This window comes from Fusarium mangiferae (genome assembly GCF_900044065.1).
Source record: "Fusarium mangiferae strain MRC7560 genome assembly, contig: FMAN_scaffold006, whole genome shotgun sequence".
Taxonomy (NCBI): Eukaryota; Fungi; Ascomycota; class Sordariomycetes; order Hypocreales; family Nectriaceae; genus Fusarium; species Fusarium mangiferae.
In genome coordinates this window covers 796,748-814,618 of record NW_024573926.1, presented here as the reverse complement: position 1 = coordinate 814,618, position 17,871 = coordinate 796,748, and the positions used below count along the sequence as shown (strand labels likewise).

At 48.8% G+C, this 17,871-nt stretch overlaps 5 protein-coding genes across 5 annotated transcripts; 1 reads left to right on the top strand and 4 right to left on the bottom strand.

Annotated features, from left to right (window-relative positions):
• Positions 1–642: 642 nt before the first annotated feature.
• FMAN_02999 (putative calcium P-type ATPase) lies at positions 643–4,793 on the bottom strand (the record flags this gene model as incomplete). The annotated part of the gene is made up of 3 exons (XM_041831761.1): positions 643–1,339; positions 1,389–4,667; positions 4,753–4,793. 3 exons carry the CDS (start codon positions 4,791–4,793, stop codon positions 643–645), a joined length of 4,017 nt encoding a protein of 1,338 aa, XP_041682292.1.
• A 5,234-nt stretch (positions 4,794–10,027) lies between these two features.
• On the bottom strand, positions 10,028–12,455 carry FMAN_02998 (uncharacterized protein; the record flags this gene model as incomplete). Its single annotated transcript, XM_041831760.1, has 3 exons — positions 10,028–11,342; positions 11,450–11,515; positions 11,560–12,455. 3 exons carry the CDS (start codon positions 12,453–12,455, stop codon positions 10,028–10,030), a joined length of 2,277 nt encoding a protein of 758 aa, XP_041682291.1.
• Positions 12,456–13,178: 723 nt separating this feature from the next.
• On the bottom strand, positions 13,179–14,489 carry FMAN_02997 (uncharacterized protein; the record flags this gene model as incomplete). Its single annotated transcript, XM_041831759.1, has 2 exons — positions 13,179–13,662; positions 13,714–14,489. 2 exons carry the CDS (start codon positions 14,487–14,489, stop codon positions 13,179–13,181), a joined length of 1,260 nt encoding a protein of 419 aa, XP_041682290.1.
• Positions 14,490–15,341: 852 nt separating this feature from the next.
• FMAN_02996 (uncharacterized protein) lies at positions 15,342–16,098 on the top strand (the record flags this gene model as incomplete). Its single annotated transcript, XM_041831758.1, has 2 exons — positions 15,342–15,599; positions 15,649–16,098. 2 exons carry the CDS (start codon positions 15,342–15,344, stop codon positions 16,096–16,098), a joined length of 708 nt encoding a protein of 235 aa, XP_041682289.1.
• A 58-nt stretch (positions 16,099–16,156) lies between these two features.
• Positions 16,157–17,416, bottom strand: FMAN_02995 (uncharacterized protein; the record flags this gene model as incomplete). The annotated part of the gene is made up of 1 exon (XM_041831757.1): positions 16,157–17,416. The coding sequence occupies one exon, from the start codon at positions 17,414–17,416 to the stop codon at positions 16,157–16,159; it is 1,260 nt and encodes a 419-aa protein (XP_041682288.1).
• Between the last annotated feature and the right edge of the window lie 455 nt (positions 17,417–17,871).

Sequence of the window (17,871 nt, the reverse complement as noted above, 5' to 3'; positions counted from 1 at the left end):
GAAAGATATTTCTATCCTGTCGTGGATCTTATGTCAGACTATTCTACTCAAATCAAATCAAATTAATCCATCTCCTCTCTTTTCTCTTTTCTCTTTTCTCGTATACGTATCGCAACTGTCTGGCTGTCCATCTTGCATAACATGGCATGCCAGGTTGTCACTTTTCTCGCTGATTGGTCGGCTACAATATTGCCTATCAACCACCCACTCACTGAACCTTCAACTTGACTAGGCCCTCCTGCTTCGTTGATGCCTCGGCATCCTTGATACAATCCCATTATATCTTTGTCTTCCGAGTACCTACTCATAATACATATTACAATCCTGTCAGCTTCGAGTAAGGTAATTCTTCTTGTTGATTGGTCTTGAATCCATGACCACCTACTGAATCATCCACCATATTAGTTCGTTAGGTAGATCTTGCCGTCTAACGTTAGTATCCGTAAATCTTAGTTATATTATGATTGATACCTTGGCTTTCTTTCCATTCACTCGCTCAGTCCAGCGGTCATTTCATTTTTGCAAAGACCATTTATTGTTGTTCAATCGCTCAAACTCTTCTCATGTTGATTCCTTGCTAACCAGTTCTATCGGTACCCAAAGCAATACTAGAATAAAAAATACCTCGCACGCATTCCGCAACTACCTTGGTGAGTCACTGTGATCTCCGTCATTGTCTGGCCGCATCTTTGGTTGCCAGCCAGCCGCTACACCTGCTGCCACGATACCTGCCATCACCGTAGGAGCTCCCAGCGCAGAATTAGACCGTGACCTCGTCGATCTAGGCCCCCTGCCTGAATTGGGTGTCCCAATCGGCGACCCGTCAAATGGATTCTCCTGGATTGGCGTTTGCGGTGCATTGAGGGAGTTGGATCGAGAATGAGACGGACTTCTAGACCTGACCATCTCAACCGCCTCCTTGGGATGCTGGATTGCAAACTTGAGGTTGTTCAATCGCCCACCCTTCATGCGCCGTATGAAGTTGAGCTCGTCGCGGACATCCGCCAACGGCTCGGGGTACATGCTCATCTCTTCATCGGATACTGTAAGACCGGGTACCTTCTTAGCACGCTGCTTAAGGAACTCGGGAATCAAAGCCTCGAGGAAATGGTCAGGAATAAGGCGAATGATGACGCCAACTGGGATAGACAGAAAGCCAAGAACGATGGCCATGGCCCAGAGCTCGCCACTCTGCTTCTTCTTAGCAATCTGAAAGGCTTCGCCGCCAACGAAAATGATCAGGATCTGGCCACCACACATGATAGCACTGATGCCGATAAAGAACCAGTTCTTGGTAAGGCCTTCGAAAATGTTGAACTTGTTGTCCAGGCGACGGTTACTGTACGCGTTAGGAAAATCCAATTTGAATTACAAGAGGCGGCACTTACTTCCATTGGTTGAAAATCTGCATCCAGACAAAGGTATTGAAAACCAATGTCTTGATTTCTTCTTTTTCCGGTTTCGGGCTTAGTGTCACAATTGGGCCGTAGTAGTAGAGGACAAAGGTAATGACGAGTTGGTAAATAGACTGGCCAAGGATCATCTTCCACATGGTGACAGATATAATACTGGATCCCTTGGGCTCAGGCTTTCGGTCCAGAACACTGTCGTGGGGAGGATCGGTGGCGAGGGCGAGGGCAGCAAGTGTATCCATGATGAGGTTGACCCAGAGCAGTTGCACGGCAGTCAGCACAGATGACTCTTCGTTATTAGAGACAGCTGTAACGAATGTGAGGATGACGGCAGTGATGTTGACGGTGAGCTGGAACTGAAGGAATCGCTTAACTGCATCATTGACTGCACGACCCCATTTCAGAGCTTTGACAATACTGGTGAAGTTGTCATCCATCAAAATAATGGCTGAAGCTTCCTTGGCGACCTCAGTACCAGAGATACCCATGGAGAAGCCGACATCGGCCATCTTGAGAGCAGGAGCGTCATTGGTACCGTCACCAGTAACAGCAACTGTCTCGTTCTTGTCCTTGAGTCTCTTCACAAGGATACGCTTGTCTTCAGGGGATGACCGTGCCAAAACATGCAGGCGGGGAATGATCTCCTCTTGCTCCAGCTTAGAAAGGTTGCGGAATTCAGGTCCCTCCATAACAATAGAGTTAGGCTGAATGATGCCGCACTCCTTTGCAATGGCCTCGGCGGTGATCTTGTTGTCACCGGTAACCATGCGAACGACAACACCAGCCTGCTGACAGAGCTTGACAGCTTCTGGGACACCTTCTCGAAGAGGATCTTGGATGCCGACGACGCCAATAAAAGCCATGTCCGAGAAAAGATCATCAAAGACAACTTCGTTACCGCCATCGACACGGCCAGCATTCTTGGGTGGCCATGAGGAGAAGTCCTTGTAGCAGATGCCAATGGTTCGAAGCGACCTTTTCGCATAGCTCTCGATGAGCTGCTGAACAGTGCGGACATTATCATCAGACATAGGAGCAAGAGAGTCGTCATTGGCTGGGTCCCCAAGTACTTGAGTACACTTGGAGAGGATGATTTCGGAGGCGCCCTTGATGTAGAGACGTGCGCTGCCGTTGGGGCCCTGAGTAACAATACCCATGCACTTGCGGCCAGAGTCGAAAGGAATGAGCTGCAAAACCTTGGCGTTCTCACGTTCCTCGCTCACGGGACCCATGCCAAGATGAGACTTGGCGAGAATGAGTAGGGCAGTTTCAGTCTTGGAACCAATGAAAGTCTTTTCTCCATCTACCTCTCCTTCGAAAGCGGTGGAGTTGAGTGCAATAGACTTGAGGAGAAGGTCCTTCACAGGTTTGCTGAGCATCCTGGCAAACTCAGAAATACCAATATCACCACTAGTATCCACTGGGGTAGAGGCACCGCTGGCATCCCCCGAGGATGAGCCACCAAAACGGAGACTTGTTCCAATGGTTCCCGACACAACCTGCATCTTGTTTTGGGTCAAAGTGCCAGTCTTGTCAGAGCAAATAGTAGAGGCATTTCCCATGACTTCACAGGCCTTGAGGTGTCGCACAAGGTTGGCATCCCGAAGCATTCGGGTTGTCGCAAAAGCCAAGGCCAGGGTAACAGCAAGAGGCAATCCTTCAGGAACAGCAACCACAATAATAGTAACGACAACAATGAAGATGTTGAGGAATTGCTGTCCTTTTTCAGCAGGTGTATCATCAGAAGCCGGTAGTCCGGCAAGGAACTTGATGAAGAGAGCAATGAAGAGCACGAGACCAGCGGCACTACCGAGCTTAGCGATGTAGGTAGCGATGACATTCAGCTTCGCCTGGAGGGGGGTCATCTCAGGATCCTCGTTCAACGACATGAGAGTTTTGCCGTATGAAGAGTAAACACCAACTGAGGTAGCCATATAAGTGCCAACACCTTCCATGATGCGAGCACCAGACTGAATGAAAGGATCCATCTTCTTGAGGTCGTCATGGTTCTCGATGGCGTTGTAGACAACCTCAGAAGCCTGCTTTCGAATGATGTCTGATTCGCCTGTGGCCTGAGATTCGTCACATTTGACATTGAAGCCCTCGATCAGAACTCCGTCGACTGGTACCAAGTCACCGGGCTCAATGTGAATCACATCGCCGGCCAAGATGTCGAAGACAGAGAGTTCTATCGTCTTTCCTGATCGAATCACCTTGACTAGACGGTCCTGTTTCTTTTTGTTCAACTTCGTGAATTGGCGTTCCTTTTGGTAATCGTTCAAAGAGCCGACGATGACGACGATGGCGATGGCGACAATAATCGCAACGCCTTCAACCCACTCAACCTTGGGCTCGCCCGGCTCGTGCTTTTGGCCAAAGGTTTGATATAAGCCCACTGCGAGACTGACTACCGCAGCGATTGATAGCAGAATCAAAACCTTGTCGTTATAGGTAATCCACATAAGCTCCAAAAGGCTCTTGCCTTTCTTCTCCGGTAACCTGTTGTCCTTGAAAACACGTAATCGGTCGGCAAAGCCAGCGCCTGTTTGCGCTGCAGCATGATCTTCGCGGGGCATCTGCTTCTTAGATGTTGCATCCTCAAATGAGATCTTGCCTGTCAGGGTCTTCTCATCCATACTCAATCCAGCCTTTCGATCAGATCTTAAACCCTTCTCGATACCATCAATGCCACCCAACATATAAAAAGCCGGAAGACTCTTGGGGTTGAACATTTTGTTCATCTGGCCAGGTGTAAAGGCAAAGGGGTTGTTTTCCACCTTGAAATCTTGCTCTGTGCCTGCATCTGGCTTCAAAGCGCTCTCATCGTTGATGATCTTCTTGTGGTTGTATTCGGGGCCCTTCAGCGTATCTGTCTGTGTCGAGTTGGAGGCCACAACAGTAGTATCGCCTTGGGAAGAAACGGATCGAGACATGTCGTCAGAGTCGACTGAGTTTTGTCGCGATCGGTGGTTCATGGGCACAGATAAGAATCCAACACCGCGTTCGCCTGATCTTGATGTTACTGGGCTCGAGACATTGTGGGGACTTGTTGGTCTGCTATCTCGATTCTCAAAGGCCAAGGATGTGTCCAATTCAGGTCTCGAAGGTCGTTGCGACATGCCGCTGGTCGATACAGGGTCGGATATTGTTGTAGGGCTGACTGCATCGTCTTGCATGTTGGAAGGATTTGACTCTTGGGGGGGTTCGGTAGAAATATTAGGGTTAACAGCGGTGGTATCAATGGTGATGGTCGGCCTGGGATATTCATCAGCATGCAATCAACGGATGATAAGGTTTTGGATCACTGGAGGCCCCTTGAGCCTCTGCCTCAGTCACATACGCGCGACGCCTCATGGGCGGATGGTCATCGTGATCGGCCATGTTGGGTCGGGCAGTGCCGCGATGAGCGACAGCCTAGAGTTGAAGGCCGGAGAATTGACAGCGAACCAGATTTGAGGCTATGCAGCGGCAAAAGTGTTGTCGGTAATGAGGTAAGTCAGTATATTATGTTGAGCAAAGGGGACTGGAGCTTTCAAGGGAAGATGAGGGCGTGGAGCCAGGAGCGCATGGGGCGATGTTGTTTAAATGGAAGTAAAGGAAACTGGTATTAAGAAGAAGCCTCAAGGGCAGAAAGAAGTGGGATGATTTAAGGTATCTGAAGAATAAGCCCCCGGGAACTCAATCATGGCCAACCTAAACTCGACTTATTGAACAAACAGCCAAAAGAGAAGGTTAAGTTGAAGATTGAATTGAGGAGAAATGCATTGAGTGGAGGGCAATGGATGAGGATGCATGGGCATCCAATGTTTTTTCGCCTCGACCGAGCTTGCTTCCATTCTCTCTGGTCCAGTCTTCAAAACGAGGCAGTGCAAAGCGTCGACTGTTGCTGATTGGTTAGCGGCTATCACCACGGGTGTGTCTATAGAGAGCTACGTACCTGAAGGGTATGGTATTCCATTGAGATGGAGCTCCCGTCCGTCGGTCGGTGCAAGGACGCAGGCGCCGAACCAACGGAAGACTTTCTACCTTGGGATAGAGCAGAGCAGAGTAGTATTAACTACTCCTAGAGCCAGATCTTAGGCGCTGAATGCTCCCAAAGACTTTGAATAATACGCGGAGACAGGTTCCTGCTATGCGCACAAGGCCGGACTTACTTGCACTGTGCCATATTCCCGATCAATTTCAACCTTGAGGTACGTAGCGACAAGCTCTCTTCCTTCAACTTTACTTCAACCATAGATCCTACGGCTTAACAAAAGATCGCCTTATCCATATCTGACTTGATCATGCTTCATCTTTCTGTATAGCCAATTCCGTCGGCCCCATGGCCAGGGCGCATCTCCCGCGATGGATCTTTCCTCGGCGGCCTCGCACCTTAACGCCTTTGGCGCTTGCAGAGGGAGGCTGTGTTGCACATACTAGCTCCAGCATAACTCAAACTCAGAGCTTAGAGTCACGGGTCCATGATGAGATGAATAAAGGGCGATTTGGTGACGTTTATCCAGCTTCCTTTGTCGCGCTCAACAGATTGTGAGGCAGCTCATCATCATCCCATGTCGCCACAGTGCAGCACGCTCTCGCACTCGCGCATGATGATCCCGGCTTGGCAACGTCTAGAAGCTCTGGGGAGAGCCAAGACTCTAGCATCTATCGGCCTGTGGCGTTCCTGAAATGCCTTATCCTGAGTCGTCAATGGCACGACTTGGCGCCAAGCCCACACGCTTTTTGAAACAGTTTTTTTACATAGGGAGATGCACGAATTACAGTGATTGGTGGTCAAACATCGACTAGGTCGATATATCCAGGGAGGGTTTCATAGCATGTTTAACGCCCTGATATTAGTTCTATTCCTGACTCAGTTCATCTGCACCTATGTATGTATGTATAGTCGGGCAAACGAACATTATCTTTGAATGTTTGGTTTGTACCAACAGGCAAATGACGCCTCACGAGTCACTACGTATCGTGGCTGGTAGCGAGATGAGCAAGAACAATAGCTTGAATGAGCCCCAGTTCAACGTAAATGCCGGAAAATCCTAGGTATACTACACGCTGGTATGGGCGAGACAGCGGTCGACATGACGACGCGATACTATTCTTACTAGCCGTGGATCCTGTCTTGGTCCAGTTTTCGCCCCTATTAAGAGCCCAGGCATGAATATGGATGTCACTGCGGCTAATCCATGAAGTCGTGCTTGAACCCACAGTCTTTTCACATTCAAAAATATCTTCTTAATCAAGCAACTTCCCTGGTGAGACGGACGCTACGGCTGAGAGAAGAATATGGGAATCGAGTCCGAGTCGGACTTCATAAGTCCTATGGGCAATTTCCCTGTAAATTGGATCCTCTCTATCCTTGCCTCATTAGCTACGGGCTCTTGGGTAGTCACACGGCTGATGAGCTTATTTGCTTAGATTGCTCAACCGTGCATTCCGGCTCAGAGTAGAGCCACACATTCTCAGCAACTTGAAGATTCTGACGACATGCCATGGGAGCTTTAGTTTTTCTGATCACCGCAATGCTTGACCAGGAGTGTAGCTCATAGCCATCTCAATGTTGAGAAACAATAGTCCTCTTCAAAGTCGTACTGTACCAGGGGATGTTTAGTCTGTTACACTAGGATTAGAGCTCGGATTGAATCCTGTCCAAGTAACGTTAAATCGAGAAGCGGTAAACCCCATAACGCTATTTACCGACCTTCCAATCGTAACGTTCTCGAGACCCCACTACTCGGGTCAAGCTTCGTTTTTCTGATTTGGAGCCTTGTCGTTAGAGAGAGAAGCGAGATTGTCTGGGCAAGCAACCTTGATAATATGAAATGAGCCAACTGCGTCTCCTCGATGACAACCCGTCACACTTGGAGAAACACATTTATCTCGAAAAACCTTGATTTGTCTGGTCAGGGAGATCAAGGCATTGACACCTTTGACATGTCAGGCTTGGCATTACTATGCCAAAAGAGACCTCTCGTATCTCCTTTTTATGCCCGTCGCGTGTCACATGCCGATCATGAACAAATCGAGGTTTTGATCCCTTGAACACGGGGCTTGGCATGGCCGCGACTACTCTTTCCAACAAGTTTGGAACAATTATTGGAGACCGGCCCATCATACAAACTTTTGATAGGAACTCTCGACTCTGTAATGCTATACGGGCAGTCGGAGGCCTTCTGACCTACCTAAGTACCTATGCACCTATGATGAAAACTTGAATGTGGCGGGTGCCACTGCACAGCCACACATCTAACCAGTGGCCAGGCTGTTGGGGCTTGTGTCCAGTTGAATAGGTAGAGCAGATCGAAATACTCAAGATGAGTGCGAAATGAGCCATGAAGCATCGCTGCTGCCGCTGAAATCTTTCTTTACCAGGAATCATCTCAAAGACAATGTTTTACCTCCAATTCAACGATGATCAATTGTCGTTGAAAAAGAGTTGTTCACGTCTCTTTTAGGAAACGAATCTTGAATTGCTCAGCCAATCATCTTACACTTTAGATCTTTGCCCAGAAATCTTCCATCTGGCAGCTGATGCAGCAAGGGTCTAGCCAAGCCAAGCCAAGCCAAGCTGAGCCGAGTTTAAAAATCCTGGGCTCCGTTCAAGTGTTAGTCAACAGGTGAAGTACACATGTACGGAGTATATCGTAACCCAAAAAATGAATGGCTCTCATTACGTTGGGTGACGTTACTCAGCCTCTATCGGCTAATTCCAATAAGAGCCACTGTTTGCGAACACGCGAGGCAGGTACAAAAGTATAGTGTAGTCTGCCGGTATCTTCCTTGCCTTCTTACTTTCGGCCTGGCGTACGCCGTGACTTTACTCTTGGTGAAATGATTCGGCCAGTGAACCACTCAGTAGTGCCTATAGCTTCGCTACCTAGCTTACTAAGTACTAAGTTGGCCGAACACTATTGTATGTGCCTGGCAAGCGAACCGGCGGCTTAACCCCAATAACCACCTTCCAGCTACTATCACACGTATGTCCCAGGAGGCAGTGCTTGCTACATCACATGCGATGCAGTTTCCCTAGCCAATTGTCTCACAAAGTCTGTTTGTAAATCCACAAAAGTTGTCCGGCTTGACTACCTGACTACAAATTGAGCCCAAGATTTAGCTTCATCTAAGCCACATTCGACGAGAACTCGTGGCCAGTTTCAAGGTTCGGGTGCGTCACTACGACTCATGTAACTTGCAGCCCAGCTCAGCTTACCATGGGAAATCAAAGCTTTGTGATTGACTACTATATTGGAGGAATATGCAAAATGTATATTAGGTGGCGACAATACATATACATTCCGCCTCCTGCACCAGGATGTTGAGCCATGGGATGCGCGAAGCATTGTTTATGAGGATACAGAGCGTATTGGATGATTACCATATCCATTCCACTAACACGTATACGTCTTCGAAGTGATGAGGCAGAATTAAGCCCAGCTTGGCCAGCCTAGCCCGGGATTTACTAGCCATTCTGAAACTGCAAGAGAAAACGGCATACTGGAAAGCCTCGAGAATGCCTGGAGAATATCCCATAAGCCCCGTTAACTACGAGGCCGATTTCGTATGAATAGGAGGGTGAAGAACACTGCCATGAGTAGTCACATCCCGAACCTGGCGCAAACAACCTACGTTGGAAGCCTAAAATCCGGGAGACCATGAAATTGCCTGATGAGACTAATCTCCAATCTACGCCAAAGGATCAAGTGTATGTAAGATGACACTATCAGAATATGACCGTACAAATCTTGCCAAGGTCCTGGCAAGATCCGATTCCCAGCGGTTGCACGGAGTACGACGGTCCTTGTTTGTCATATCTCGCGATTCAATCTCACGTAAGTAGATTTACGCCCTAGCAAACAACAAAAAACCCCTGACGTATCTTACATGATACTCCCTGTAGTGAAACTCACAATTACAAAACCCATGCGATCCGGAACATAGCATCGGGTTTCATTTCGTGGGAGAAACCCTTTTTCAGTTGCATCATCACATCCTTCACTACTATCATAGCACAGCCTCCTTGTCAACTAAAATCCCATGCTTTGCTACGGCACAGCAAAAGCCAACTTCCTTATTGATGAATTTCCACAATTTTGACTCTCATGAATCGAAGATTTACGAAGAGACGTATGCTAAGAGAAAAATGGCTCTTGGGGGAATCCTGCTTTCAACTCCACCGTATCGTGGCTGTGTATTTCCAAGCACCAATCAACTTGGTCCGTTTCTCCTCTTTGGACGACACTTTCCTATATGATAGACCTTTAACCACCATTAAGTTACGGTGAGAAATGGTACATGTGCTATCTGGCCCTGTCTAGCCAGGCATTTTGCGGATTATGCAATAACGGAATCTTAGTGTTCCGACATTGAGCAGTCCCCGATATCAAGATGTTGATCTACCATTGTGAAGGGCTATGTTACGCACATCTAGACCATGGTTAGGACCAGTCGGTTCACATCAGTGCTACGTGAGTTTCACTGGAGTAACCTGATGGTACGATAAGTGCAACAAGTGCAAGGTGTAGATGTAAAACAAAGAACTTTTGAACTCCCTGAGTAGCAGGTGTTGACGACTAAATCTGCCGCACTTTTCGGGACTCTATCTCCAACGACCGTATGCCTTATCGCCGCCCCAAATCCACCTTACGGACAGGGACCATGTCCTCGGCACCCTCTTGGTCCTTGATCGAATGCTCAACTCCAAAGAAGGGTGCAACTCCATGTCTCAGTACGCCCTTCCAGAACCCAGACACAATCTCCTTCAAGTCGCCTCCAGTCTGCTTAAAGTCGGGGAACGCATTAATCTCAAGCAGCCACGCAGTTCCTTGGGCATCCACAAGGAAATCTAGGCCATATACTTCGAAGGCATTGGGCAGCGCCTGGAAGTGGACTGGCATAGCCTTTGCTGCAGCCTCAAAGATCTCCCCAGTTACCTCGCAAATCTGGTGGAATATATCATCGAGCATATCGCCAGACAAGGGCAAGTCCCAGAAACGGCGCACGGTGTTTTCATTTGGTGAGTCTTGAAGGCATGTGTTTGTAAGGAAAGACTCGATATCCTCTGGTGCATCTGCCGGCGCAGCATAGGGCTTTCCAGCAAAGAGGGCCAGCATGTGCTTGTAAACCCAGACATCGAGGCTTCCTGTGCACATCACGTAGGTGCGAATGTGGAACTTCCGCTTCTCGTCGTCGACAAGAAGGGGCGGGTGAATATATGGCTGCGCAACAAAGTGTCGCAGATGCGAAGTCATAATGTTGTCGCCGTCGTCATCCTGCCCAGCAACATCCTCTTCTTCATCATCAGTGTCAGGCTGGCCTTCCTCCCAGATGTCAAATATGTTCTGAAGCTCATCCATGGAGCTGAAGAGTCGGATACCTTGACCGCGATCACTCATTCCTGGCTTCAGGATCCACCACTCCTTATCCTTGGGATTCGACTGTTGTTCGTTGCGTTCCATACTCTCTCGGAGGTCAAAAGCTTCCACTAGAGCATCGTCTAGAAACTCGGCAAAGTCAACTTCGAATGCTTCACTGCGCTTGACGTGAGACCCCAAGGCAGACTCGGGGTGCTTTGCGACCCAGTGATCGACAGTAGTGGACAGAAAGTGTTTTCGGATCAGAGCCTTTCGAATCATATAGCTGTTAATAAGAGTCGTACGCTCATGGCTGGCGGCATACTCGAAGTCAATGGCCTCGTACGCCACTATCTGTAAGATGTTTCCTTCTAAGGGGACAATCTTCGCAAGAGCTGGCTCATCAGACTCCGGTACTTCAGTGGTCACATTGAATATGCCTTCGGGGAACAGTGTGTTGAGGGCGGAGAGAATGAGTGGTTGTACGTAAGAGTCTTCGTAGGAGATGACAGCTTGAATCGCGAGGCTCTTTTGCCTCATTGCCACCTCTTGCTTGATTTGGCTTGCCTCTGAACCTGGGTCCCTTTATCAATAGTAAGAATATGTCTATTGGTGGTCTTGGTAGAATACAGGCACTGTGCTTCTCTCCTACTTCTGCCCACCACATATCGTTCAATCGAGGACACTTACAGTTTGAGTTCCTGCTGGTTCCATTCTCCAGGACCATGCATGAAGTTTGCCTTGAGAGGTGTGATGCTAAAATAGTCAGTGATGGAATCTTCTCGTTGTAGACAACATACCTCGTCAATCCCTCCTTCACAGTCCATCCGTCGTTGCCCGGGCCCGACTCTTCCACACTCTTGTAAACATCAGTGAACTTTGGCGCCCACTTGAAGTGCTTATGGGTATGCCCTTTTCGTGAGCTAGGTCGGGCGGCATCATCGACTTCACCTCCGACACCCTCACGTATTCTCTCCTCCTCTTCATTCTCGTCTCCTGCCTCACCTTCGATCTCCTGGAAGCACCCGCCTTCTCTCCAGTAGTTCTGCAGAACGTTGGTCCATATAGCTTTGTTGTTCTCCAGTCCCTCTACCAAGGGCACATTAACGCTATAGAGGTCTGCACTGCCGTCTGTGGGCCATTGATTGTAAAGTGTTTCGATGACCTTGACGCTGCGCCGGCAAGCTGCCTCGATGATAACTGGATCATGGTTCCGAGTGAAGAAGGCGAAGCTCAGCGCAATGGATTTCTTCTGGCAAACAGCGGCCTCTAGAGCAGCACCCAGCGTCCCCGAGCTAAGGGCAAAGACTGCTGTGGTGTTTCTGCCGTAGTTGGGCCCACTAACAACAAGGTCGATAGGGCCTCGATCTTGGAAAAAGTGATGAAGGCCAATCTGAACGCAAGAAGCCGGCGTTCCATCAATCAAAATCCATTCCTCGACATCTCCTGATGGGGAGGGTCGATGATGAGTAGTGCCAGGAGAGTCCTCACCGTGGATAACCTTTGAAGGGCGGTAGTAAAGAGGCTTGAGAGTCTGCCCAATCATATGTGCCTTTCCGATCCAAGATCTCTGTGTATGGGGCAAGCAGACTGAGACGGTGTGGCCGGCCTGCTGGAGCTGTTGAATGAGACAGTGAACGTAGGGAGAGGAGTGTGGTGATGGCGGCCCATCGTCATTCGTGACGAGGATATGCATCTTGACGTATAGAGACGGTGTCACAGGGTCCTTGCAATCTGGCCTAGTAGTTAGTATTTCCCTTCTCTAAAGGATACGTAGGGAAGAGAGAGAAGGGACTCACTAAATTGCAATGCCCGTGAGATACATAGAGTATTTGATGAAATCAATGTCAGGGCGAAATCGCAATGAGGGGCACGTGGGGCAGGTATGCAGAGTCGGGGAGAGCGCTAATCACGTCAGTACGTCACAGAACGACTTCCAATTGGGCTTAATGTTCACAGGTGCAGGTGTCAGGGGGGACTCATGTAATTATCATGAACTTGTCTTTTCCTTTAGTCGACTACATCATGAAAAAAAAAATCTACCTAAAAACCGGGGCTCACAGAATCGAATACTTTCAGAGGGAAAACCCTTAGCGAACAGACCAGCCGTACCAAACCTTATCAAATATAATAAACCGAAACAGACTTGGCCTTCCATCCTCTCTTCCTCTTTCGAGGGCAGGTATCAACAATAAACGCTGTCTCTCAATGCAATACATGCTGTCGATCCTGTCGGCCCTATTAATCCTTTTAACGCGCCAATACCGTCCAACGCCAAAACCGTTCCGAAATTCCTTTGAAAGGCAATAAGTAGGATTAAACCGTATGCAGAATTATTGAAGTTCGTGGGGCAGCCACTTGACTGAGACGTGACACCGCATTACAAAGTAAATGCGACGCTACACGGTGAGAGATTTCCTTAGATACGGGTACGCTTAGACTCCCTAGTGTCGGTGCTTTCTGCGGAGCGTTTGCGCGATGGTGATTTAACGACACCTTCCTTGGTCCGTCGCCAAGAATCGAACGGGCTTCGCTTTCCAGGCGGTTTGACAGGAGTACTTTCGTCAGGCAATTTGTTCGCGGATCGAGTGACTCGTCGAGTAGACGGCGGTGAAGCGGGAGCAAACCTGGGTGCTTCAGGAGTGCGAGCGCGTTCTGGCTTAGACGCAGATGGAGTTTCTGGGACATGTAGTTCCTCGTCATTCTCCTCGACGTCAGTCACAGCCTCCTCTTCTTCAACCTGCTCATCCGTCCTATCGTTGTGGAACAAAAGACGAGGTTTAATAGAACTTCGAGTCAATGGGCGGTTGAGATGAGCCTCAGGGTCCTCTTCCGCGGCTTGACGCTCATCCCAATCATCCATCTCTTGCTCCGACCACTTGCGAAAGAATCTTTTTCCTCGGCTGTTCGAATTAGCATTTGCATATTAAATAATTGGGTCAAACAACACTTACAATGTGTACACCATACCATCCTTGCGATCCGCAAGATCATCGACAGTCTTGATGCCTTCTCCAGGAACCTTGACCTTGCGCTTGTCGTGACGTTTAGTAGTCTCGGGTCGCGGTGCATCGCTGAAGAATGGGTTTTCCGATGTAAGGAAGGGATTCTCTTGGCTCTCATCACGAACAGGTACTCGATCCCGGGTATCGGTGAAGATCTCAATAGGCTCCTCAACCTCTTCTACGGAGAAGCTCTCCATCGAGATGCCGGTGTACTTCTTGGAAGCTCGTTTCCTGGGTGTCAAAGTCGCTTCATCGGCATCAGAACTGAAAAGGTTGCGGGCGACTGATTTGATGTGTGCAGCTTTCTTTTCCGTGGGTGGCTTTTGAGGGGTCTTTGATGGTGTAGGGAGCATGCCAGCGGCCCCAGCAACGGAAGAGGTAGATCGCTCATGAATGCGACGGCTCGCACCATCACGAGAAGTTTCCGCCTGCATATTTTCTGTTGCGCGGCGAACGAAATCAGTAGCAGGCATGCGCTTCTTATGCGGCAAAGGAGAAGCGATGGCAGCGCTCAAATGCTTGCTTGACTTTTTGGCAGTATGCGGTGACTGAATTTGACGATGTGATGCGTCGGGCGATGGAGACCTTGTTTGTCGTGATGAGATTCGTGCAGATTTGCGAGGGGTAAAAGGCTCCCAGTTGTCCTGGTATCCGAGACGAGGAGTTGGCGGAGTGCGGATGCGGGTGGGCGGTGGAGGAGTGGTAGAGCCGTGATGGTCGGCCATTTTGATGGGCAGTGAGAGGCAGTGGCAGTCAGTGTTGACTATTGATTAAAACGGTCGAGGGGTGTTGCTGGAATATTAAGCTTATCCCTCAAAGGATATAAACGACTTAATACTAGAAACTTGGTCTTGATAGCTGCCAGGTCTACCCGATAGGATTGCTTCGAATTGGCCTCGTTGACTGACGTGATAAACAGCGCAGTTGACTTGGGAAAATAGAGTGGCCGTCTTGAAAGGGGATATATAGTCTTTGGGTATAGCAAAAGAAGAGCTCAATGATGGAGGTCGCTTGCTAATTGATGATAATGGCAGATTTAGAGATGTAAGTTTGTAGGGTAAGATGTTTACATTTGAATAGGAAGAAGAATCAAGATGAGAGAAGTGGCTGGGACAAAACTACCCTGGAGTGTGCACCAGCCTCCCAGCCTCCCTATTCTCTGGTTGTGCGACCAGGTTTTACCCACTAAAAGATAGGTCCACTTGCAACCTAACCGCGTTCGTCGTGTCAGCAACCCCTCCTGACGCGTTCGTTACGCGACAGATTACGGCCAATCAATATGCAGCCATGAGCTATGAGTTTAAATCAATGGTGGGAACAATAGCGGTGCCCCTCATGAATTAAACAAAAGCTGCCATTCCACAGCAACCCATGACAATTAATTCAGCAAGCGCCTATTGACCCTGTAGGTACGGAGTACGCCATAGCGTCTTGTGCATGATATTTGAAACGTGGACGTCTCGAAACACACGACCTCACTGCGACCACCGGCGCTTCCAACATAGTCGGTCACTGATACTATTCTCAACAAGCCGGGCCTGCTTCTACTATATCGGAAGCCATAGCTGTCTGCCATAATGGCTGACGATACAACCGAATACACAGAATCCAACATCTGGGAGTCTCCCGGGAATGATGATGGCCCACCGACCTCTCGACCCAGAACTCCTAGAACTCCTAGAACTCCCAAAACACCCAAAACGCCTACCCAAGAGCGCCCAGAGCCCATCGACCATGAGGCCGCATTGCGCAAAGAGCTTGAAGGTGTCCGGAGCATAAACGAGTCCATTGAGGGTGTCATCTCGACCCTGGAACGTGCAGGGGGTAATATGAACGTATGTTCCCCATTGCATCATCAAGTGTGTACATACTAACCTCCTACAGACTGTATTGAGCACAGTGAATAATGCTTCTGTTCTTCTCAACACCTGGACACGGATTTTATCCCAAACCGAGCATAACCAGCGACTAATTCTAAACCCTGCATGGAAAGGCGCAACAGAGGATATTGCTGAACAAGAGGCTGAAGCCATTCAGAAACAGCTGGCCGCTGAACGAAGGGCAGCTGAGGAGGAACAAAGACGCGAGGAGTTGCGACAGCGCCGGGAAGAAGAAGAGGAGAGACGAAGACTGGCCGCGACTGCACCTGCACGAGGAACCAGAGGAACAAGAGGGCCCAGGGGTACCACGAGAGCACGAGGCCGAGCCGCCACCACGAGGAGTGTTAGCTCAAGCTATACATCCGAAAGCACTACTTCGAGCATACCGAGCACTCGCGGTACTTCAAACATTGGTCGAGGGTTCGGTGCGCGCCGAGCGAGGGGGACCAGATAAGCCAGACCAGGTTCATATCACGTTTTAATGACATATACCCAATAGAGATTTATTATTATTACTTCTTCTTGAAAAAGTCACTCATCTTTTTCATGCCCTTGGTGTTGACTTTCTTGAGATCCCGAACTCCCCTGCTCTCAAGCGATTTCTTTTTCTTTTCCTCCTCCATCTTTCTCTTCTTGACAAAAGCCTCGTCCTCTTCCTCGTCTAAGCCACGCTTGCGAGAGTAGTCGATAGAATGAGCAGCCATGGCTTCAGCGCGCAATTTGCTAAGCTTAGCCAGGTACTCGTCCAGAGGTGAGAAGTCTACAATAGTCTCCCTTTTCAGCATGTCCTCTAGCTGAGCTGCAAGAGATGAGGCAACGTAGCATGAGCAAATGAAACTAAAAGCAATTCGTAGTCTCTGAAGATTTATTATCTCAAGAGATGCATGAATGGCACTGACAATATTTTCCGTTGTTGTCTCTGCAGTAAAAGATGTGGCTGCGGTAGAGGTTTCAGATACTTCTGTTTCTGTCGTTGCGGCAGTCGATTGGGAATCAGCAGATTCAGGGTTAGATGCCTGGTATTCTGTTCGTGTTGTTGTTGTAGTAATCTCTGTCGTTTCTCGCTTCTGTACGAGTATAGGTGCTTCCAGAGCCTTCTTCACGAACTTCTCCTCCATGCTTGGAGCCAGTCCACCCTCGCGCATTCTCTTTGCTTTTTCTAGGACAACCTTGACGAGCTTGCTCTCATTTATCCGGAACATGTTCTCATCTCCTGCTTCAACAGTATCGCAAACCTCGGCCATTCGGCTCTCGATGAGCTTCCGTGTCTTGTCGCATCGCACGATTTCAGATAGATGGGATGACCCCTGAGGTAGCTTATCAAAGTAGTCATCACTGGAAAGAAACAGCCGCTTTCCTTCTGAGCTCTTTGACTGGGTTTCCGTCAATGCTGGGAGAACCAAAAATAGGGGGTCGATTGAAGTCGCTAGAAAGAGATCCTGGCCCATGGATACTCCAGTCTTCCTAACGCTATCCGTAGACGAGTCTGATGAAGTCTCGATCAGCCAACTTCGAGGAGTCGTGTTTGGTATCGCAACTTTGGTGAATTCGTATATGCCTGTCTCTGGGCACACGAGGTATCTTGCTGGTCGACCATGTCTAGGATTGGGAAGAGTGACGATGCGTGCTTCGGGGGTCGCTTTTGAGGGGAGTATGAAGATTCTCGAGGGGTTCTCTGCCCGAGACGATAGACTGAACTTGGATGAGGTAGATTTAGGTTCTGAGGCTTTCGTATCAGCTGTAGAAGCTTTGGTTGATCTTGTCCTTGCCATTGTATGAAGGATAATTGAGAAGGAATATGAATATGCGCAAAGCTTCTCGTGAATAGAATCCAAAGAAGAAAATGCAACAAGACAGATGCGTTGATGCTCTCCAAAGATGCCTAGTTATGTGGTCTGGTAGAAAAGCTAAAGGGAAATAATGCTCGTGCTACAGTCAATGTAAGTGTGAATTAAACACGCTGAGACGCGTTTGTACGCGACGGTTGCAGGGGCTACAAATGAGAGGCTACTACTCCGTACTCCGTAACGTTACCGTATTTAGGTTAGTGGATATCCAAGTATAGTGGCCGCGCCAAGACCAACCTAGCCAGCGCAAAGAGCAAAGAGCTTTGCGCCCGCCCAGTCAGTATTGGTTGACGACGCATTGGGTGTGGATGTCTTCTTCAACTGCTCGCTGAAGCAAGCATTCCCTGCATCAACAACTAAAAAATTCATATCTTCAGCAT